Source organism: Oncorhynchus tshawytscha, linkage group LG23, assembly GCF_018296145.1.
Source record: "Oncorhynchus tshawytscha isolate Ot180627B linkage group LG23, Otsh_v2.0, whole genome shotgun sequence".
Lineage (NCBI taxonomy): Eukaryota > Metazoa > Chordata > Actinopteri > Salmoniformes > Salmonidae > Oncorhynchus > Oncorhynchus tshawytscha.
In genome coordinates, this window is record NC_056451.1 from 1,027,715 (window position 1) to 1,051,926 (window position 24,212).

The following is a 24,212-nucleotide window of genomic DNA, read 5'->3' on the forward strand; positions in this document are numbered from 1 at the left end:
ATTTTGACCCCCCTTTGTTCAGGGACACATTATTCCATTTCTTTTTTGTCACGTGTCTCTGGAACTTGTTCAGTTTGTCTTAATTGAATCTTGTTATGTTCATACAAATATTTACACATGTTAAGTTTGCTGAAAATAAACGCAGTTGACAGTGAGAGGACTATTCTTTTTTTGCTGAGTTTACATATATGGACGAGCGATGTCAGAGCATCGGGTGCTGTAGGTGTCCTGGAGGGCAGGTAGTTTACCCCCGGTAATGAGTTAGGAAGACCGCACCACTGGTAATCCTTCTGGCCCCGCGGCCTTGTGAATGTTGACCTGTTTAAAGGTCTTGCTCACGTGGCCTACGGAGAGCGTGATCACACAATCGTCCAGAACAGCTGGTGCTCTCATGCATGCTTCAGTGTTGCTTGTCTCGAAGCGAGCATGAAAAGCATTTGGCTCATCTGCTAGGCTCGCGTCACTGGGCAGCTCGCCATATCCAACAAATGTCAGAGCCGGTGTCGTAGAATTCAATCTTAGTCCAGTTTTGACACTATGCCTGTTTGATGGTTCGTCTGAGGGCATAGCAGGATTTCTTATAAGGGTCCGAATTAGTCTCCTGCTCCTTGAAAGCGGCAGCTCTAGCCTTTGATTTTTGATTTGATTTGATTTATCTTGTTGCGGATGTTGCCTGTAATCCATGGCTTCTGGTTGGGATATGTACGTACAGCCACTGTGGGGACGACATCCTCAATGCACTTATTGATGAAGCCGGTGACTGAGGTGGTATACTCCTTAATGCCATTGGATGAATCACGGAACACAATCCAGTCTGTGCTAGCAAAACAGTCCTGTGGCATAGCAATCGCGTCATCGGACCACTTCAGTACTGAGTGTATCACTGGTACTTCCTGTTTTAGTTTTTGCTTGTAAGCAGGAATTGGGAGGGTAGCGTTTTGGTCAGATTTGCCAAATGGAGGGTGAGGGAAAACTTTGAATGCGTATCTGTTTGTGGAGTGAAGGTGGTCTAGAGTTTTTATTTATTTATATATATATTTTTATTATGTTTTTCCCTTCACACCCTCTGGTTGCACATGTGACATGCTGGTAGAAAAACAGAAATATATTTTCGAAGGGCCTGTTTAACATTCTCCGTCTTCTACCATTCGCCCTCTCTTTATATATCAGAGTTGGTGGTTGGGATCATAACCTATAAAATGTACAATTTATTTCCTCGAATTGAAATTGTGCGATTGCAAGCTTTGCTAGCAAACAGTACGTCACTGTTGCCAAAAATACAGGACCTGTTCAGCAGGACCCAACGTTTGGAAAAAAGTTAATGTAGTTTAATGTCTTCTGTAGACGGAATCGTGTCAGGTCTGTGCAATAATCAAACACTTCAGAATTGAACAGTAACATGCAGATGAAGTATGATCATTGCCAGCTAATAAAGTTTGTAGCAATATTGTAGCAGTTTAGAGACCTGAGAATTCTTCACTACGGAACCAAATATTAATGTAAAGAAATTCTACTAACCCTGACTGCAAACTAACTTTGATAGTACACACGTAATAATATTGAAAAACTATATTAATTGTGTAGATAAGAACAATTGTAGTGTCATGGATCGAGGCACACCTTGTTGTCCTCCCTGGTCTCATTGCATATTGACAGGCTACATGTCTGTTTATGAACTGATGAGCATTTATTAACTATTTTTCAAAAACCTTTTGTAGATAAGATTGGTAGAGCATGGCAGTTCCAACGTCAGGGTTATGGTCAAGTACGAGAAAAAAAAAATGATTCACTGCAAGTCACTATAGATAAGTGTCTGCTAAATGACTTAAATGTAAGAATTACAGAGTGGCTGCGGTTCAGAATTATCTGGGACAGGTATTTTCTGGACTAAAGATGCTGAGATTTCTGCGCATGTGCAGGAACCGCTACCACTTCCCTTTGAGTCTTTTTAGCTACTGCTCAGTGCTTACACCCTCCATGACTCTGCTGCCACTTGTACATGAAAGACTGTTTGAACAAATTGTAATTCTTTGTCTGTTGTAACAGCAGTCTATTGCAAACATAAGCAAAGCAATATCTACAGTACCAGTCAAAAGTTTGGACACCTACTCATTCCAGGGTTTTTCTTTATTTTACTCTTTTCTACATTGTATAATAATACTGTATAGCCAAAAAAGTGTTCAACAAATCAAAATATATTTGAGGTTCTTCAAAGTAGTCACCCTTAGCCTTGACGGCTTTGCACTCTCTTGGCATTCTCTCATCCAGCTTCATGGAGTAATCACCTGGGATGCATTTCAATGAACAGGTGTACCTTAAGTTAATTTGTGGAATTTCTTTCCTTAATGCGTTTTGCGCCAATCAGTTGTTGTGACAAGGTAGGGGTGGTTTACAGATTGTCCTATTTGGTAAAAGACCAAGTCCAAATAAGTAAAGGGTAACAACAGTCCATTATTACTTTAAGACATGAAGGTCAGTCAATACGGATAATTTCAAGAACGTTGAAAGTTTCTTCGAGTGCAGTCCCAAAAACCATCAAGCACTATGATGAAACTAGCTCTGAGGACCGCCACAGGAAAGGAAGACCCAGAGTTACCTCTGCTCCAGAGGATAAGTTAACTGTACCTCAGATTGCATCCCAAATAAATGCTTCAGAGTTCAAGTAATAGACACATCTCAACATCCACTGTTGAGAGGAGACTGCATGAATCAGGCCTTCATGGTCGAATTGCTGTAAAAAAAAAAAAAAAAAACATTACTAAAGGACACCAATAAGAAGAGACTTTCTTGGGCCAAGAAACACGAGCAATGGACATTAGACAGGTGGAAAACTGTCCTTTTGGTCTGATGAGTCCAAATTTGAGATTTTTGGATCCAACCGTTGTGTCTTTGAGAGACGCAGAGTAGGTGAATGGATAATCTCTGCATGTGTAGTTCCCACGTGAAGAATGGAGGAGGAAGTGTGGGGGTGCCTTGCTAGTGACACTGTAATTTATTTAGAATTCAAGGCACACTTAACCAGCAAGGCTACCACAGCATTCTGCAGTGATACGCCATCCCATCTGGTTTGGGCTTAGTGGGACTATCATTTGTTTTCAACAGGACAATGACCCAACACACCTCCAGGCTGTGTACGGGCTATTTGACCAAGAAGGAGAGTGATGGAGTACTGCATCAGATGACCTGGCCTCCACAATCACCCGACCTCAACCAAATTGAGATGGTTTGGGATGAGTTGGACCGCAGAGTTGGTGGTTTGACTTCCGGCGCCGACAGAGATGGCCGCCTCGCTTCGCGTTCCTATGCAGTTTTTTGTTTTTTTATGTGATATTTCTTACATTAGTACCCCAGGTCATCTTAGGTTTCATTACATACAGTCGAGAAGAACTACTGAATATAAGATCAGCGTCAACTCACCATCAGTACGACCAAGAATATGATTTTCACGAAGCGGATCCTGTGTTCTGCCTTTCAACCAGGACAACGGACTGGATCCCAGCCGGCGACCCAAAAAAACGACTCCGTAAAAGAGGGAAACGAGGCGGTCTTCTGGTCAGACTCCGGAGACAGGCACATTGTGCACCACTCCCTAGCATTCTTCTCGCCAATGTCCAGTCTCTTGACAACAAGGTTGATGAAATCCGAGCAAGGGTAGCATTCCAGAGGGACATCAGAGACTGTAACGTTCTTTGCTTCACGGAAACATGGCTCACTGGAGAGACCCTATCGGAGGCGGTGCAGCCAGCGGGTTTCTCCACGCATCGCGCCGACAGAAACAAACATCTTTCTGGTAAGAAGAGGGGCGGGGGCGTATGCCTTATGGCTAACGAGACGTGGTGTGATCACAGAAATATACAGGAAGTCAAATCCTTCTGTTCACATGATTTAGAATTCCTCACAATCAAATGTCGACCGCATTATCTACCAAGAGAATTCTCTTCGATTATAATCACAGCCGTATATATTCCCCCCCAAGCAGACACATCGATGGCTCTGAACGAACTTTATTTGACTCTTTGCAAACTGGAATCTATACATCCTGAGGCTGCATTCATTGGATTTTAACAAGGCTAATCTGAAAACAAGACTCCCTAAATTGTATCAGCATATCGATTGCGCAACTAGGGCTGAAAAAACTTGGATCATTGTTACTCTAACTTCCGCGACGCATATAAGGCCCTGCCCCGCCCCGCCCTCCTTTCGGAAAAGCTGACCACGACTCCATTGTGCTGATCCCTGCCTACAGACAGAAACTAAAACAAGAAGCTCACACGCTGAGGTATGTCCAACGCTGGTCCGACCAAGCTGATTCCACACTCCAAGACTGCTTCCATCACGTGGACTGGGATATGATTCGTATTGCGTCAGATAACAACATTGACGAATACGCTGATTCGGTGTGCGAGTTCATTAGAACGTGCGTTGAAGATGTCGTTCCCATAGCAACGATTAAAACATTCCCTAACCAGAAACCGTGGATTGATGGCAGCATTCGCATGAAACTGAAAGCGCGAACCACTGCTTTTAATCAGGGCAAGGTGACTGGTAACATGACCGAATACAAACAGTGCAGCTATTCCCTCCGCAAAGCTATCAAACAAGCTAAGCGTCAGTATAGAGACAAAGTAGAATCTCAATTCAATTCTTGCTCAAGACGCAAGAGGTATGTGGCAGGGTCTACAGTCAATCACGGACTACAAGAAGAAAACCAGCCCAGTCACGGACCAGGATGTCTTGCTCCCAGGCAGACTAAATAACTTTTTTGCCCGCTTTGAGGACAATACAGTGCCACTGACACGGCCTGCAACGAAAACATGCGGACTCTCCTTCACTGCAGCCAAGGTGAGTAAAACATTTAAACATGTTAACCCTCGCAAGGCTGCAGGCCCAGACGGCATCCCCAGCCGCGCCCACAGAGCATGCGCAGACCAGCTGGCCGGTGTGTTCACGGTCATATTCAATCAATCCCTATACCAGTCTGCTGTTCCCACATGCTTCAAGAGGGCCACCATTGTTCCTGTTCCCAAGAAAGCTAAAGTAACCGAGCTAAACGACTACCGCCCCGTAGCACTCACTTCCGTCATCATGAAGTGCTTTGAGAGACTAGTCAAGGACCATATCACCTCCACCCTACCTGACACCCTAGACCCACTCCAATTTGCTTACCGCCCAAATAGGTCCACAGACGATGCAATCTCAACCACACTGCACACTGCCCTAACCCATCTGGACAAGAGGAATACCTATGTGAGAATGCTGTTCATCGACTACAGCTCGGCATTCAACACCATAGTACCCTCCAAGCTCGTCATCAAGCTCGAGACCCTGGGTCTCGACCCCGCCCTGTGCAACTGGGTACTGGACTTCCTGACGGGCCGCCCCCAGGTGGTGAGGGTAGGCAACATCTCCACCCCGCTGATCCTCAACACTGGGGCCCCACAAGGGTGCGTTCTGAGCCCTCTCCTGTACTCCCTGTTCACCCACGACTGCGTGGCCACGCACGCCTCCAACTCAATCATCAAGTTTGCGGACGACACAACAGTGGTAGGCTTGATTACCAACAACGACGAGACGGCCTACAGGGAGGAGGTGAGGGCCCTCGGAGTGTGGTGTCAGGAAAATAACCTCACACTCAACGTCAACAAAACTAAGGAGATGATTGTGGACTTCAGGAAACAGCAGAGGGAACACCCCCCTATCCACATCGATGGAACAGTAGTGGAGAGGGTAGTAAGTTTTAAGTTCCTCGGCATACACATCACAGACAAACTGAATTGGTCCACTCACACAGACAGCATCGTGAAGAAGGCGCAGCAGCACCTCTTCAACCTCAGGAGGCTGAAGAAATTCGGCTTGTCACCAAAAGCACTCACAAACTTCTACAGATGCACAATCGAGAGCATCCTGGCGGGCTGTATCACCGCCTGGTACGGCAACTGCTCCGCCCATAACCGTAAGGCTCTCCAGAGGGTAGTGAGGTCTGCACAACGCATCACCGGGGGCAAACTACCTGCCCTCCAGGACACCTACACCACCCGATGTTATAGGAAGGCCATAAAGATCATCAAGGACAACAACCACCCGAGCCACTGCCTGTTCACCCCGCTATCATCCAGAAGGCGAGGTCAGTACAGGTGCATCAAAGCTGGGACCGAGAGACTGAAAAACAGCTTCTATCTCAAGGCCATCAGACTGTTAAACAGCCACCACTAACATTGAGTGGCTGCTGCCAACACACTGACTCAACTCCAGCCACTTTAATAATGGGAATTGATGGGAAATGATGTAAAATATATCACTAGCCACTTTAAACAATGCTACCTAATATAATGTTTACATACCCTACATTATTCATCTCATATGTATACGTATATACTGTACTCTATATCATCTACTGCATCCTTATGTAATACATGTATCACTAGCCACTTTAACTATGCCACTTTGTTTACATACTCACCTCATATGTATATACTGTACTCGATACCATCTACTGTATCTTGCCTATGCCGCTCTGTACCATCACTCATTCAAATATCTTTATGTACATATTCTTTATCCCCTTACACTGTGTATAAAACAGTAGTTTTTTGGGGGGAATTGTTAGTTAGATTACTTGTTGGATTATTTCTGCATTGTCGGAACTAGAAGCACAAGCATTTCGCTACACTCGCATTAACATCTGCTAACCATGTGTATGTGACAAATAAAATTTGATTTGATTTGAAAAGATCCCAACAAGTGCTCAGCATATGTGGGAACTCCTTCAAGACTGTTAGAAAAGCATTCCTCATGAAGCTGGTTGAGAGAATGCCAAGAATGTGCAAAGCTGTCATCAAGGCAAAGGGTGGCTACTTTTATGCTGCAGTAGTTTGTGTCGGGGGGCTAGGGTCAGTTTGTTATATCTGGAGTACTTCTCCTGTCCTATTCGGTGTCCTGTGTGAATCTAAGTGTGCGTTCTCTAATTCTCTCCTTCTCTCTTTCTTTCTCTCTCTCGGAGGACATGAGCCCTAGGACCATGCCCCAGGATTACCTGACATGATGACTCCTTGCTGTCCCCAGTCCACCTGGCCGTGCTGCTGCTCCAGTTTCAACTGTTCTGCCTTCTTATTATTTGAACATGCTGGTCATTTATGAACATTTGAACATCTTGGCCATGTTCTGTTATAATCTCCACCCGGCACAGCCAGAAGAGGACTGGCCACCCCACATATGCTCTCTCTAATTCTCTCTTTTTTTCTCTCTCTCGGAGGACCTGAGCCCTAGGACCATGCCCCAGGACTACCTGACATGATGACTCCTTGCTGTCCCCAGTCCATCTGACCGTGCTGCTGCTCCAGTTTCAACTGTTCTGCCTTATTATTATACGACCATGCTGGTCATTTATGAACATTTGAACATCTTGGCCATGTTCTGTTATAATCTCCACCCGGCACAGCCAGAAGAGGACTGGCCACCCCACATAGCCTGGTTCCTCTCTAGGTTTCTTCCTAGGTTTTGGCCTTTCTAGGGAGTTTTTCCTAGCCACCGTGCTTCTACACCTGCATTGCTTGCTGTTTGGGGTTTTAGGCTAGGTTTCTGTACAGCACTTTGAGATATCAGCTGATGTACAAAGGGCTATATAAATAAATTTGATTTGATTTGAAGAATCTAAAATAAAAATATATATTTTTGTTTAACACTTTTTGGTTAATACATGATTCCATATGTATATTTCATAGTGTTGTCTTCACTATTTTTCTACAATGTAGAATATAGTAAAAATAAAGAAAAACCCTTGAATGAGTACGTATCAAATTTTGACTGGTACTGTATGTACGCAGCATATCAAAAAAGCTAAACACAGACACACAGTCAATAGCGATCTAATGTGCAAACATTGGCTATTGGGAGGCAGTTATTTTTTTCAGCAACTCTGGCTATATGACAGCATAACTATAAAGATTACCTCACACAAAACGTGGATAGTTTTGCCCCCATTCTTGCGCTATTGCAATATCAGTTACAACAGACAGCTTTCATAATACAATTTTGGAATGTTACTTAAAATCGCCACCATTTTTATTTCTGCTGAAAAATGAATCAGAAACATAAGCTACATCATTATGGCCGCATTTAACACAAGCATCCCAATTCTGATATTTTCTTCACTAATTGGTATTTGGACCAATCACATCAGATATTTTTCAGAGTTGATCTGATTGGTCAAAAGACCAACTAGTGAAAATAAAAATCAGAATTGGGCTGGCTATACAGTGAGGGGGAAAAAGTATTTGATCTCCTGCTGATTTTGTACGTTTGCCCACTGACAAAGAAATTACCAGTCTATAATTTTAATGGTAGGTTTATTTGAACAGTGAGAGACAGAATAACAAAAGAATCCAGAAAAATGCATGTCACGACAATTTGCCCTCACAAACTAGATTATTGATTCTGTCTGCGGAGCTTTCCAGTGAGGGTCTGCGAGGAAAAACCAGTGGCACATTTTATGAAGGGTGAGGGAAATTCTCGTCTGACCATAAGACGACGAGGACCCGCCCAGACCCTTAATGTGAGCTGCCCAGGAGGAGACACATCATCTGCAAACAATTGAGGAACACGGCGACTGAATTTCAGTAAGACAATTTAAATAAATTTGTATAAAAATACAAGTAAAGATGCTGAGGGACTATAGATGCTATAGGGACTGTAGATGAATTAACTGTTTTCATTATGGGGAACAATGAAAGGCCCACAAAGTGGATTGCAGGCTGAGTTTATTTTATGTTAAAGGGACAGTGTATGTTTATCACAGTTGTGTGTGTCTAATGGCAGGGTGTTTAAGAAGTATTTTGGGGAGACAATTTGGAGAAACACGAATGTAAGACATGAAACATAGAGGAAATTTAAAACGAATGATTTGAGTTTGAGGGGATTATCATAATTATTAGGTTTTGTTTTTGTAGTAAATGTTTGGGTTAAGGGGATTTCCATGTTCCCAGAGACATGATATCTTAAAGGGGTACACTCATATGAAATATTAGAAGTTTTTATTTTCTGAGTCTTAATTAAATAGGTGAAATCTTTTGATAAAGGAATGTTGTTTAATATAGTAAGAAACACTTCTTTGGAGGGGTGGTATGACTTATGACCTCCATTGTAACTTTCCTTTGTGGTCTGATCAGCCTCATTGGATGGAGAATCTAGGGTCATTTGTAATACTGATATTAAGGTAATTTAATACAAATAGGCAGTGAAATTTACATTATAGTGTCATTATATTTTCTCTGATGAATGTGGTGTGAAAATTAGCTAGGATAAGTTTTAATGATGGTAGACTCATGTTAAGTATTTGGGACATATTTTGAGCCAAAAGGGCAGGGAAGAAATTGAGATATTTGTGTTTGGTTTTGACACCTGTGTACAGGAGTGCCAGTGTACCTGTGTAATGGGGGAGGGTGTCCGTATGGGGATTACATGATAACCAACTTGGGACTGTTCTGGGATTGGAGAAGAGGGTATCCTTATAGCATAGGGGATCCCACAAAGGTGGATAGGTTTTCCATGATATGGGGGAAACCTGGGAGCACTGTAGAACTTTGTAAAGGTGATGAAATCCTACTAACCATCAAAACTATTAAGCTCTCTGATGCAGGCACTTACACCCTTGGACTACAAAGGACCGAGACAGACACGATGGGTGTGTTTTCTATTAAGGTGCTGCCAAAACCACAGAGGTCCCAGACGAACCAGAGCCAGACACACTCCTCTACCACCCCTGGACCGAACCTGCCACCACTGTGTCAAATCCCATTCAGGTAATTAACGTTAGAGACTATTCAGCTATTGATCAATTAGGCACTGAGACTGGTTTTGATGGTAGTGACAATTTGTGGCTGTCCTATATGAGGTATACGTATAAGAACCTGAAAAGAAAGGACTGCATTATATGTGGCCATGCTAGACCTATTCTGGCTACACACCCATTTGCTAGAAGGAGAGGGGTGGTTGTGTATTCTGAGAGGTTTTTACCAGGTTCAGCCCAATTCAACTCTCTGTTCCTCTTTGAGCCTTGTTTCCTACAGTACCTCCTCATCGGGCCCCTTGGGGTGTTAAGGCATATGGGGGCAACTACAGTTGCATCACGGGTACAGGTAATGGCATTGATTATGGGAGATTGCCTGAAGCTGATCGCAGTAGTAACATAACCATTAATGCCACTTGGCCAGTTGCAGGCCTAAACCAAACTAGTGGTCTGGCTGATGTGTGGTGGATCTGTGGACCCCAAAATAGTACTGAGACCCATTCTTAGAGGAGACTGTCAAGATACGTGTGCTCTGTCCAGTTTGATAATTCCACTGACCATTGTTGATGTTACTGCTGAGCAGTTGTTGGGTTCTGTATCCAGGGGACCTGAAAACATTCCATCCCATGAAAGACATAGACGTAGTGCTCCATGGACGGAGGATGTAGTTGACATACACACTAATCTGTTGGGGGTGCCTGTTGGGGTTCCTCATGAATGTCAGGCATTGGGTAGGAACGATGGACTCTGGCACTTACTACCTATTATGGGTCCAGCCATAGTGGATGCTAGACAGACAGCATGGATTAATTATATCTCCTATAATCAACAGCATTTTGTGAATTACTCCCGTGATGCACTCACTGGTATGTCTGAACAGCTTGAGGCCACATCTACAGTGCCTTGCGAAAGTATTCGGCCCCCTTGAACTTTGCGACCTTTTGCCCATTTCAGGCTTCAAACATAAAGATATAAAACTGTATTTTTTTGTGAAGAATCAACAACAAGTGGGACACAATCATGAAGTGGAACGACATTTATTGGATATTTCAAACTTTTTTAACAAATCAAAAACTGAAAAATTGGGCGTGCAAAATTATTCAGCCCCTTTACTTTCAGTGCAGCAAACTCTCTCCAGAAGTTCAGTGAGGATCTCTGAATGATCCAATGTTGACCTAAATGACTAATGATGATAAATACAATCCACCTGTGTGTAATCAAGTCTCCGTATAAATGCACCTGCACTGTGATAGTCTCAGAGGTCCGTTAAAAGCGCAGAGAGCATCATGAAGAACAAGGAACACACCAGGCAGGTCCGAGATACTGTTGTGAAGAAGTTTAAAGCCGGATTTGGATACAAAAAGATTTCCCAAGCTTTAAACATCCCAAGGGGCACTGTGCAAGCGATAATATTGAAATGGAAGGAGTATCAGACCACTGCAAATCTACCAAGACCTGGCCGTCCCTCTAAACTTTCAGCTCATACAAGGAGAAGACTGATCAGAGATGCAGCCAAGAGGCCCATGATCACTCTGGATGAACTGCAGAGATCTACAGCTGAGGTGGGAGACTCTGTCCATAGGACAACAATCAGTCGTATATTGCACAAATCTGGCCTTTATGGAAGAGTGGCAAGAAGAAAGCCATTTCTTAAAGATATCCATAAAAAGTGTAATTTAAAGTTTGCCACAAGCCACCTGGGAGACACACCAAACATGTGGAAGAAGGTGCTCTGGTCAGATGAAACCAAAATTGAACTTTGACAACAATGCAAAACGTTATGTTTGGCGTAAAAGCAACACAGCTCATCACCCTGAACACACCATCCCCACTGTCAAACATGGGGTGGCAGCATCATGGTTTGGGCCTGCTTTTTTTCAGCAGAGACAGGGAAGATGGTTAAAATTGATGGGAAGATGGATGGAGCCAAATACAGGACCATTCTGGAAGAAAACCTGATGGAGTCTGCAAAAGACCTGAGACTGGGACGGAGATTTGTCTTCCAACAAGACAATGATCCAAAACATAAAGCAAAATCTACAATGGAATGGTTCAAAAATAAACATATCCAGGTGTTAGAATGGCCAAGTCAAAGTCCAGACCTGAATCCAATCGAGAATCTGTGGAAAGAACTGAAAACTGCTGTTCACAAATGCTCTCCATCCAACCTCACTGAGCTCGAGCTGTTTTGCAAGGAGGAATGGGAAAAAATGTCAGTCTCTCGATGTGCAAAACTGATAGAGACATACCCCAAGCGACTTACAGCTGTAATCGCAGCAAAAGGTGGCGCTACAAAGTATTAACTTAAGGGGGCTGAATAATTTTGCACGCCCAATTTTTCAGTTTTTTGATTTGTTAAAAAAGTTTGAAATATCCAATAAATGTCGTTCCACTTCATGATTGTGTCCCACTTGTTGTTGATTCTTCACAAAAAAATACAGTTTTATATCTTTATGTTTGAAGCCTGAAATGTGGCAAAAGGTCGCAAAGTTCAAGGGGGCCGAATACTTTCGCAAGGCACTGTAGGGTTGCCAGACAGAATAGACTTGCTTTAGATATGCTTCTTGCCAGTCAGGGGGGTGTCTGCAAGATGTTTGGTGAACAATGCTGCACGTATATTCCTAATAACACCAGTCCAGATGGTAGTATATCTAAGGCCCTTAGTGGGCTTGATGTACTATCTGCTGAGATGAGGACCATGGCGGGGGTGGAGGAGTCTAGACTGTTCTCTTGGTTGGGAGCCTGGTTTGGTAAGTACACTGGTATGGTGGTTACTGGATTTCTGACCCTAATTCTTGTATTTTTTATTATTGATGTGTTGTGCTGCTTGCATCATACCGTGTTTTAAGAAGTCTGTTACAGATGTGGTGAAGGCTTCAGGCATGATGCCTTTGCTTGATGTTCCAGTTGGAGATGCTGATACTGAATCATGCTTTCAGGGGAGGATGAGACTGACTGAGGATGACTGTATGCTGTGGGTGAGGTAGTAGAATAAATATTACACCACCACAGTTCCTTGTTTTACATTGTTTTCTTTCCAGTATGTTTGTTCTCTCTGTTGTGAAGGTTTGGAGTCCCTGGGTGGCATGGTGCCCACCTGGTGCAGGATATGAGTAGCTGAGAGGACCAGATGGTTTATAACAATGCTTTGCTCTGCTTTACTCTGTTTTCCATGACCAAAGTTTTATCCTACATTTTACATGTCAATAAAGTTGTATCCTGTTTTTGTCAAAAGGGGGAGACAAAAGCATATCATTTGTTGATTTTTTTTCTATTTTTCTTGGTTGATTTTTATTTTCTGTTTTTCTGTAAAAAAAAATTTTTTTTTAAGTTAAACTTTTTATTATTTTCATGAAATGCTATTAACATATTACTATGTTGGGACCGCTGAAAAAAAAGGATAATGAGTGACACCCTGGCGGGTGTCAAAAGGGGAACTTAAATTTAACACCATTTTCTTTTATTCTGTTTTTAAATGAGCTGTTGTTCTCTTTTGACATGAGGGTTTTAAGTTCCTAGGTGGCTGGTAGCCAATCTAGTACATAGTGGGATCGAATGGAGGACATTAAGGTATTTTAAACTTTGTTACTGTTATATGATTCTTTGCTAAATTTTTATTCACACCCTTAGGGGTGTGAAAAAGGGGGATTGTGGGATTCTGTGTTTTACATTATAGCCATTACCATATATATGATTAAATATTATCTTATGTTGGTTGTGTGAGGTATCTGCATTTGTGCACAGGAGCATCATTATGAGATTAAACAACTGCTTGCTACTTGCCTGTTTGTGCGTGTGACAAGAACTGAGTAACATGGTGTGACCTGCATGTTGCAAAACTGTAGATAACAGCCCAGCAGATGCTTTGTCCTTGTGTTTGTATGTAACAATATTGAGCACATGGTGTGACTTGCTGTATCTTACAAAGTTGTGATAGGGAGGGGTGGTTATCACGAGGTTTAACTGATATGTAAAAATACTGAACAACACAATAGCAGGAACTGAGCAACTGTTATAACTAGGCTGCGATACCAGAACAGTAAGAATCTATACATCGACGGAGGGAGGACTCCAAGAAGCGCCAAGAGGCGGGGACCCGCCTGAGTGCCTGCGATAGGCTGAGCAAGTTTAATCCACGCCCAGCCTCTACTGTGATAGTGCCAACCCGTCTGTTGGCCTATGTCCATCACAGTATAAGAACACTGTTTACATACATCCTGTCAGTTCTCTGTTCTGCCCTGCGTGGTATTACAGTGAGCCCTTATATACGAAAGTTGCATTTGCCATTTATTACTTAGCTAATAAAAAATACATATTATATTTATCCTGATACCAGATTCGAATTTACGCAACTCTAACACTAGATGACATCACAGCACCAATTTACCTTGCTTTGGTACCCGACATAGTGGTTTTGGCCCCTCTCCCGCCGCACCCCACTCCCCTTGTGCACCATTTATGTGATTTATGTTGCAGACAGATAGAATGAGATTCTCCCGCTCTCATTTGGCTACTTTCCCCCCTCAATTCTGCCACAAATGAAACCATTGGTGTCAACACTCCCTAAGGGTAGCTTGAAACGTAGCTGAATTTGTCACTAGAATCTTTTAACCACCCCCCCAAAAAAATAGCTGAAGGGGTCTGAACTCACTAAATAGGCTATAGGGGCTTGCAGTTATGTCACACATCACCTAGCAACTGCGCCAGGCGCCATGTTGGAAGACCAGAGTCAGTGTGTTCGATGCCTCCAATGGTCCACTTGACTAGCTGCGTTCTGCTACCACTGTAAACTTCGGGAAGATTGCACATTTTTTCTAAGGACCCAGAAAACTGAGGCAGTGGGAGAACCTATTCAAGTAAGTAAATATATTTAGAAAATTATCAAAAATGTATTATTAGCTAGCTTTGGCTACCGTAGTTAGCTAGTCATACAGTATGTAAAGTTAGCTAAGTGAATTAAATATCACCAGCTTGTTAACTTTATATTAGCTAGTTAGCTAGCTATCTTAATGTATTTATCGTTGTAACTAAATGCATTTGTAGCTTGGTAGGTAGCTAGCTAGCTAACAACCATGGAAGAGGATGAAGGGATTAGCTAGCAGTTCCAGCTGTCAGAGAAGGGAGAGTAGGCTACTCTGGATAGGGCAGGTACCTTATGTGAGAGGACATTGTAAAAATATTCTCCACTTCCTAGAGAGAAAAACTGAGGACAGAGTGAGATAGCAACATACTATTCAGGGCTGTCTAATTTTAGTATAATGCTGCCTGATTCTTTGTGATGTTTTCTGTCCTCAGAGAGCTGTCTGCAGATGAAGAGGTCCCAATGAATGTCCCAAGAGAATAAGGGTACATCCTTGTATACCATGGATTATGTGTGTACCTATGTTGGCAAATTTTGTTTACAAAAAAAAAGTTTCAAAGTCACACCCAATGTATAAACCTATTACAACTGGAGCCGGCCAACCCTGCTGGGTGTGCACACTTCTGTTTCAGCCCAGCACTAACACGCCTGGTTAAATATATCAAACTTAATAATCAAGTGTGCTATTCCTGGGCTGGAATGGAAGTCTGCTCACCAGGGATCAGTGGCGCGAGGTTGGTCACCCAAGAAGTCAATACCAGAGGTATGATGCTACAAGCATGGCACACCTGTATTTGGGGAGTTGCTCCCATTCTTCTCTGCAGATCCTCTCAAGCTCTGTCAGATTGGATGGTTAGCGTCGCTGCACAGCTATTTTCAGGTCCCTCCAGAAATGTTTGATCGTGTTTAAGTCCAGGCTCTGGCTGGGCCACTTAAGGACATTGAGACTTGTCCCGAAGCCACTCCTGCATTGTCTTGGCTGTGTGCTTAAGGTCATTGTCCTGTTGGAAGGTGAACCTCTGCCCCCAGTCTGAGGTCCTGAGCGCTCTGGAGAAGGTTTTCATCAAGGATCTCTCTGTACTTTGGTCATCCGCCTTTATCATCTCTCAGAACGACTAAGGCAACATGCTGTTTTTTTGGGGGGGGGCACACTACAGAGGCTCCAACTAATCAAGAACAGTGCTGCCAGGGTCCTGACTAGGACCAAGAAGTCAGACCATATCACCCCGATCTTGGTCCAACTCCACTGGCTACCGGTCAACTACAGGATCAACTACAGGATCGACTTCAAAATCCTCCTGCTTGTATTTAAAGCCTTGAACGGATTGAGCCCCACCTACATCACCGACTCACCTCATCGAGCCACCTTGCACTCTCCGCTCCAGCCAATCCCTACTGCTTCAAGTCCCCAAGACACGTCTCCGAACTATGGAGAACAGAGCCTTCTGCTCCCTTTACCCTCGCCTTCGGAATACTCTCCCTGTCCATCTGAACTTTTAAAACAGGCCTTAAAGCCAAATTCTACAGACTCTTTCTCATAGTCCTAGTCCCAATCTGAAATGTATTTAGTGCCATCCCACTATTGCAATTTTACTTGCCTCAACTCTAAATGTGTTTTATTGGGGAATGGCCGTGGATGTCCGGCCTTTTCTGTACCTCCTTGGGGACCAATGGGATGCTGGAGCCTCAGACACCCTCGAGGCCTGATGTGAGAGGGAGCCCAGGGGTAGAGGCCTGTGGTAGAAACCCCCTGAGCTAGACCCTCAGGAGACAGGGTAGATGATGGAGCAGGAATCTCTGGAAGCAGGTGGGACAAATGGTTGGTCAGCAGCTCAGACATATTCCTCAATAAGCTGAGTTTCCACATTGGAAATTTGGCCAGTCAATTTTATCCCAGGACTGTGCAAAATAGGTGCAGCTCCTACATGGGATGAAATGTTCACCGTAGCCTCGGAAGGTGGTAGCCGCCAATCTGGAAAAAACAGCACGATCATTGCACAGGTGCACCTTGTGCTGGGGATGGGCAGTTTTGACAACGCCACAGATATCTCAGGTTGAGGGAGCGTGCAATTGTCATGACTGCAGAAATATTCACCAAAGCTATTTTAATATTAATTCCTGTACCATAACGTAGTTTGAGAATTTGGCCGCATGCTTAACCGGCCTCACAATCGCAGACTACGTGTAACCATGCCAGACCAGGACCTCCACATCCAGCTTCTGCACCTGCGGATCGTCTGAGACCAGCCACCCAGACAGCCGATGAAAGTGTGGGTTTGCACAAAACCAAACAAATTCTGCACAAACTGTCAGAAACCATCTCAGGGAAGCTCATCTGCATGCTCGCCATCCTCAGCAGGGCCTTGACCTGGCTGCAGTTTGGCGTCGTAACAGACTTCAGTGGACAAATGCTCACCTTCAATGGCCACTGGAACGCTGGAGAAGTGCGCTCTTCGCGGATGAATCCCAGTTTCAACTGTACCAGGCAGATGGCTGACAGTGTGTATGGCGTTGTCTGGTTAAACAGTTTGCTGATGTCAACGCTTTGAACAGAGTGCCACATGGTGGCGGTGGGGTTATGGTTTGGGAAGGCATAAGCGTCGGACAATGAACACAACTGCATTTTATTGATGGCAATTTGAATGCAGAGGCCCATTATTGTGCCATTCATCTGCCATCACCTCATGTTTCAGAAAGATAATGCACGGCCCCATGTCCCAGTTCTTCCATGGCCTGCGTACTCACCAGACAGCTACCACTTCCAATTCAAATGAGCTCGAAAAAAGTGAATTACATTTTTATTTTGTGTGATAAGAGACACGTTCTAATTGAGCGAGGTGTCAAAGTGGACAACCCACCCGCCCGGCTTCAGTTGGGTCATTATAATTCAAAACAATACATTCTAAAATAAACCTTGCACACTCTCCTTTGAGTTTAGACCGTTTGTTTTTAGACTATCCATAGTTATGTGCACTGCTCCCCTTTTCAAGTTTCAATGTCATTTGCTAGTAATGATCTAGAGCAATGATGCAAGTTTTATCAGAAGGTCAACTATAGTAGCTAGCCATGCGTGGTCTGTATTAAATTCAGTAAGCTCGCTAGCTAGCTTCATTTACTTTTGATCTTCACTTTCTAGGCATTTCAACTAGAAAGGCTTGCTGTCTCTGGTGCTGAATTCAATGGCTGAAATGCTGCAAGCAGAATCTATCAACAAAAAAACACTAATTATTTGTGATGCTTTATTACACAATATCTCTTTAGTAAACAAAATATTTCATTAACACATGCACTCAAAAGCACAAACTGCACCCTGTACTTTTTCCAGATACAATTTGATATAATGGAACTTTCAAGTGAATGGAATAATTAGTGCATCAATGCTGGATTGCAAATCAATCCAAATTTTTTTTTTTTTTTGGGGGTAATATTAAAATATGCAATTTTCTGAAAGTGAGATGGAGTGCAAATAAAACGCTTGAACCTTATTGCCTAACACTGACAGAGGTGAGTAGCCAATTGCTATCTAAAATGGCACAGTCTATTTATGAAGCAGGCAGAAAATATGGACACGCTTCAGAGCTATTATTATTGCCCTCAAATAATATTTTGTGCACACATCACAGGTCTTCAGTAGAAAGTGTCAGGTCCACTGTAAGAAGTTACAGGTCCATAAGCCAATAGGAGATGAAGTACCCTAGAATCCAACACATGGGGATAGAGCATGTCTTCCAGCAGGACAGTAAATGAACAATGGGGTTTTGGGATAAGTACAAGAAGACAGTCCTGTGTAACCTGTTAAAATCCCCTTACATAAATATTTTCCACTGATTCGTTCCTTACCTGCACATGCATGCGGAATGTTCCAAATCCCAGGAGCATTGTAGCATGCACCACATATAAAAACACCCTGGGGCTGTAAAATCCAGGTGTGGGTTCGTCTGGCCGTTTGTTTGCCCCTCTGTCCCACAGCCCCAGTCTTAGACACCTGGCAGGGTTATCCCTATAGTACATGTCCAGAGTTGCCGCCACCATGTCCAGAGTTGCCATGGGCAGTGCCAGCAGGAAGTTTGGTATCTGCTTAAGTTGGAAGTAGAGCAGGAAGCCCACATCCCAATACACATCCTGGATATGAGAGTAGAGCAGGGGGAGGGGTCGCAGGCACCAGAGGGGTGGGGGTGCGTTTTCGTCAGGGACCCTGTAGCCTTGATCCTCAGCAAGCTGGATGAGGGCAGGGGAAATCTGCTCCAAGGAGAGGGAGGGTGTACAGAACGCCCTGTACCCATAGTACTGGAAGACCAAGAAGGGGAGGGCAATAACTGCTGTGCCCAATGCAACCGTGAACAGGAGACGAGCGATGATCCAGGTGTAGTGTAGGCATTTGTTGTATCTATTATTGTCCTTACGCAGTCCCCAGTACTTGTAGAGCGCCTGTTGCAGGGGCAGATACAGCAAGAATCCTACGTTCACAAGTCCATTGGCTCGTGCAGCAGTGGCTATACTCAGAGGCTCGGAGGGTGTATCCTCTCTCCAGGAGAAAGAGGCCCCCCGAAGGTCAGTGCAGCAAACAGGCTCTCTTAGTAACCAGCCATCATGAAGACATTGGCAGGGGTGAGATAGTAGCGCAAACTGGAGACTAGAGCAAGACGCCGGTCCTGCAGTACCACACGGCCGAGTCCATAGAGTGCTATCACACTCAGCAGGAAGAGGGTGCTGTTACCCAAGGCAACAGCCAGTAGCAAGCATCCACTGAGGGGCAGCCCCCACAGTATTACAGGGAACAGGGGGAAGGAGGCATAGTTGTGCTCACACAGGTAGCCCCTCTCAGCAATGAAGAGGAAATGCTCTGCATCCCAGGTCAGTGCAGCAAACAGGCTCTCTTAGTAACCAGCCATCATGAAGACATTGGCAGGGGTGAGATAGTAGCGCAAACTGGAGACTAGAGCAAGACGCCGGTCCTGCAGTACCACACGGCCGAGTCCATAGAGTGCTATCACACTCAGCAGGAAGAGGGTGCTGTTACCCAAGGCAACAGCCAGTAGCAGGCATCCACTGAGGGGCAGCCCCCACAGTATTACAGGGAACAGGGGGAAGGAGGCATAGTTGTGCTCACACAGGTAGCCCCTCTCAGCAATGAAGAGGAAATGCTCTGCATCCCAGTGGGAAAGGCCCCCTAGAAACCATTGCACTGCAGGGTCCAGAAGCAGAGGCTCCTCCTCTGCGCGTGGAGTGAATGCATCAGCTTCGTGATCTGGGATTGCAGCATTTAGGAGAGCCTGAAAGGGAGGCATAGCAAACATGAGATAAGCACACACCAATGATACTTTTCTAATTGACTAACATCCAAGTCTTTCAGTCTGTGGATGCCATGCTGTAGATAACCAGCAACTATTGTAAATAAATAATTATTACTGACCTGTATTAGCAGTGACAAGCCTCTTGTGGTTGCGGGGAATTGCAGAACCGTCTTTCACGTCCATCTGTCATTACTATGAACAGCCTTACCTATAACTATCTAGCGCGAGCTAGCTTGGTGTGGATGGAATGAAGGCAACACAATTTAATCTCTACAAATACTCAAAATAGACGGTGGCAAATGACAAAACGTCGACATTCATTTACACAGCCAATTTTTCGCCAATTTTTTTTTTTAACGTTACACATATTTACCTTTTTGATTAGAGAAGCCAGGTCAGAACCATAGGCCATAAGGTCAGATACCTTCCCAATCTATTGTCGGAACCAGTTGGTCCGCAAAATGTTACTTCCGGGGGAATTCTCGATTTCAAAATAAAAGTTGGGAGTGAAAAAGCGATTGTCTCAAGCTGTTAAACAGAGGGGAATAATATTAGCTTTGAATGATGTTCAGTTATCATTATTGCATAATGAAATTTTACAATAACTTATGACCTTTCATAAATCAACTAATTATGATACCATATAAAGTATAGATTTATCAACAATGGACTAGTTTGTCTTGATTCAAATCCTAGAAACTAGTCATAACCAAGGAAGCTGAGACAAAGGGGGATTGCACACAAGTGTGCAGGATTTTATCCCAGCCCAGTACTAACATAATAACCTGATTCAGTTTATCAATTAGTTGAACCAAGTGTTATAGTACTGGGCTGGAATAAAAAAATACATGTATACCCAGTACGTTCACAGAGCCAGGGATTGTAGAAAAATGGTACATCTGAGAAAGACACTGCAAGTGCAGTGGAACAAAACCAAACATCTTACGAAGATTTAATGTACATTTATTCTTACCACGTGGAACATATAGTATAAAGATTTCATACTGAATAAATGATATTCATTGAACCAAAAAAAAGGGGATTAGGAGGAATTTACATGTTTTTAGCTACAGTCTGAAATACAAATATCCATATCGCTGGAGAAAAGAATTGTCAAATGTGTGTTTCTTCATCTAGAGTTTTTTTTTGTACCAGGAGAACAGATTTGATCCGAGTCTGCCGTACTAAGGAGCCGTGGAGTGAGAGGCCGGAGGGGAGAGGGTCTATCAGCAGGGACTGGATGACAGGAACCAAACTCATGGGTCACCTTCCTTTCCTCATCAACAAAAAGTGTGGGAATAGTGACACAGACAGAGACAGAGAAAGGAAGTGTAATGTACAACATCATATATATACACCACAGCAAAGCTGCATCTTTAGTTGAAAACCAGTCCTAAGAGGTGATTTATTTTACAAGGGTCAATTCATACAATCAAGGGCTAAAGAGAGGAGGTAAGGGTGTTGTAGTAGGTTCTCGGTACTTTGGGGAAAGCCTTTTAGCTTTTAACGTCAAAACTAAAATTACCTTTTAAAACTCTAGTAGAGCTGCATTGTCAACGTTTTTCTGTATGAAACTTGTTTACAGAATGCCTGACACTCAAGAGCAGTACGGTACAGAAAATGCCCTACAATCTACTGCACAGGCCTCCCAGTGAAGGTGTCTCAACAGCCAACTGAGTTGTAGGCTGACTGGTAAGCATCCAATTACAGACACTATACCATCAGATCAAGCTGTTCCTCAGTCTGCTTTACCTCCAAACATGAACCAGAGTCTGACTCACTCACTGTGCTCTCGATGAGAGAGCAAGGGCACACATTATGCCCAAACTTACTGTAAACAAGACAGCAACTTTGGTTACAGTTTGTTTTTCAGCTATTTATTCATCTTTATTAAAAATACAACCCCCCCAACGTGTGGAACACTCCTAAACCCGGGTTCCCGCACTATGTCATCTAGTTGGCATTAATGTTACAAGTTGTGTCAGTTTGTGGAGTCTCTGGTTTGTAAATCCACCACTGCAGCTTTGTGACGTCCCTTCTCCTTGAGTGAGAACAGCGAGAGAAGGCTCAGAGAATGGAATCTGAAGGGTTTGCATAAATTAAAAACAGTCACTTGAACTTTCCCTGTCCCCTACACACATACAAGCCAGGTTGTACCCAGGGGGTGAGGGGGGGACGAAACCAAGAGGAGGTGGAGCCAAAGCTCCCTACAGCTGTCATGACTGGCCAATCAGAAAGAGTACATCGCAGATGACGTGAGACACCACCGAGTTCATGAGAGGTGACACTGAGAGGTCAAGGAGGCGTGACTCGTAGAGTGTGAACTCTGAGTGGTTCTCCTCCACCTTGGCCAAGGCGTGCAGGGCCCGGGCTGCCCGCCGCATCATGTCATTACTGGTGGGCTCAAAGTGCATCCCCTGCAGGTGCAGCAGAGAGCTCTGGCTCTGCTGTAGCTGGGTGGCCGCCAGGCTGTCCTCCAAGAAGCCCAGGAGGTTACCCACGCTTCCCTTCTGCACGGCAATGGCGCGCGCTGCCATGCTGTCTCCCTGGGCCAGGTTGGCCAACAACACCACCGACATCTCCCTGCAGACGGCCACCTTTCTCTCCCCAACCAGCCGCACCAAGGTCCCATACAGCTTCTCTAACCGACCCAACGGCGGCGTGGCTAGTACCAGGTCCACATTGTTGTCTTGGATGCTCAGCTTGCTGAGAGTCTCCAGGACCAGTCTCTGGGGTGACATTGCGCTGTGGGGCCCCAACGTGGGGAAGGGGTCCTGGGCCTCAGCCGAAGGGCACACGGCCCAGTGGAGGAGGCCGTCCAGCAGCGGAAGGCAGATGCTCTCGGGGTAGATGGAGAGGTCCAGCTGGCCAGAGATGTTGGCAAGAGTGACCAGGCAGTTCTCCCTCAACAGCGACAGGCAGTCCCACCACCATTCGTCCCTCTGGCCAAGGCAGTCATCAGACTCCTCCTCCTTCTCGTAGGTGAGCGGGGCCTGCTTCCTCTCAGGGTGGCGGTGGTGCAGCAGCACTAGGCGACCCAGCAGCAGCATGAGGCCAGGGTGTTTGGACATCTCCTGGTCATTGCCAGGCACGAAGGAGAGGCTGCGCACGATGTTGGAGACGCAGACGCAGCGGCGGGCTAGAGCGTCCTGCCAGTTGGCCAGTGTAAGTAGTGGGCCCTCGTCCTTGCTGTGAGGCTCGTCCTCCACCACACGCTGGGGGACTTGTTGATAAGGAGGGCCGCTCGGTTTGTCGTTCTCCTGCTGGCTCTGGGGCTCTTCCGTCTGTGACGTTTCCTCTGTCTCAGCGTCCGAGTGCTCGGACTTCCCCTCCTTACCGTCGGCTGAGGTGTCGTTTGTTGTTGAGGCCTTCTCTGTGGATGATGGCTGGGAGGGCCTCTGATCTCCCCCACCTTTCTGCTTATCTTTCTCTGTGGGGGTAGCATTGTCCTTGTCCCCCACCATCTCTGTTTCTAGCCTTTTCCTCTTGGCTGTTGGGATGACCAGCACTCGTTCTCGTGGGACCAGAAATTCCTCCCTCCTCTCAAAGTGGGTCTGGATGTGTTCTGTGCTGTCTCCCCCGCCGGCGCTCCAGTGGAGCAGCCCACTGTCAAACTCCTGCACTTTTCCTCTCTGGCTTGCCCTGCCTGCCGGAAACGGGTCCTTCTTCCGTACCATCTTCAAGGGGAGCTTGTCGAACTTGCTAGCCTGTTTGGGTCTCTCCTGGGGGGTAGCCGGGCCCAGGGCAGGGGGGTCCGATGAAGAGCTGGGCTGCTCAAAGTTAGAGAAGCTCTTCTCCTCATCTTCAGCGTCCTTCTCTTTCAGAGTGTCCTGTTCTGAGCACGACTCCTGCTCATCCTCTTGCTTCACCGGAGCCTGTCCCTCGATTGTCGTCCCGGCCGGCTGTTTTGAACGTTGCACCACCACCTCTTCTTCCTCATCGTCGTCATCCTCCTCTCCCTCTATGTCCTCCACCCCTGATTCCTCATCTTCCGTGCAGCTCCAGTCTCTGTCCAGGGCGTCAGGGTCCAGTAGAGTCCTCTGGCCGGGGTCGCCCACCTCGTACTCGCGCAGGATGCCGAAGATCTCGATGAGGCAGCGCCGGAAGTACTCCACCACCAGCTCCAGCAGGCCAGGCAGCTGAGGAGGAGGAAATTTAGGAGAAGATCAAAAGTTTGCATTGTATGACATGACAGAAAATATGGAAAATGTTTTGGGAATAGGTGAAATTTTATAATTTGTGAAAGGATAAATGTAAAAACAAAAGAAGCCCC

The 24,212-nt window shown here is 45.0% G+C and overlaps 1 protein-coding gene and 1 pseudogene across 8 annotated transcripts in view; both read right to left on the reverse strand.

The window, feature by feature from the left end:
• Positions 1-18,070: 18,070 nt before the first annotated feature.
• On the reverse strand, positions 18,071-20,122 carry LOC112222586 (annotated as a pseudogene).
• A 764-nt stretch (positions 20,123-20,886) lies between these two features.
• Positions 20,887-24,212, reverse strand: part of LOC112223182 (AT-rich interactive domain-containing protein 1A) — a 33,214-nt gene continuing 29,888 nt past the window's right edge. For all 8 annotated transcript variants that reach the window (XM_042304426.1, XM_024386215.2, XM_024386216.2 and 5 more), the window contains one exon: positions 20,887-24,078. In XM_042304426.1, coding sequence (XP_042160360.1) covers positions 22,156-24,078 — 1,923 coding nt within the window. In that variant the 3' untranslated portion in view covers positions 20,887-22,155. The remainder of the gene's footprint in view (positions 24,079-24,212) is intronic.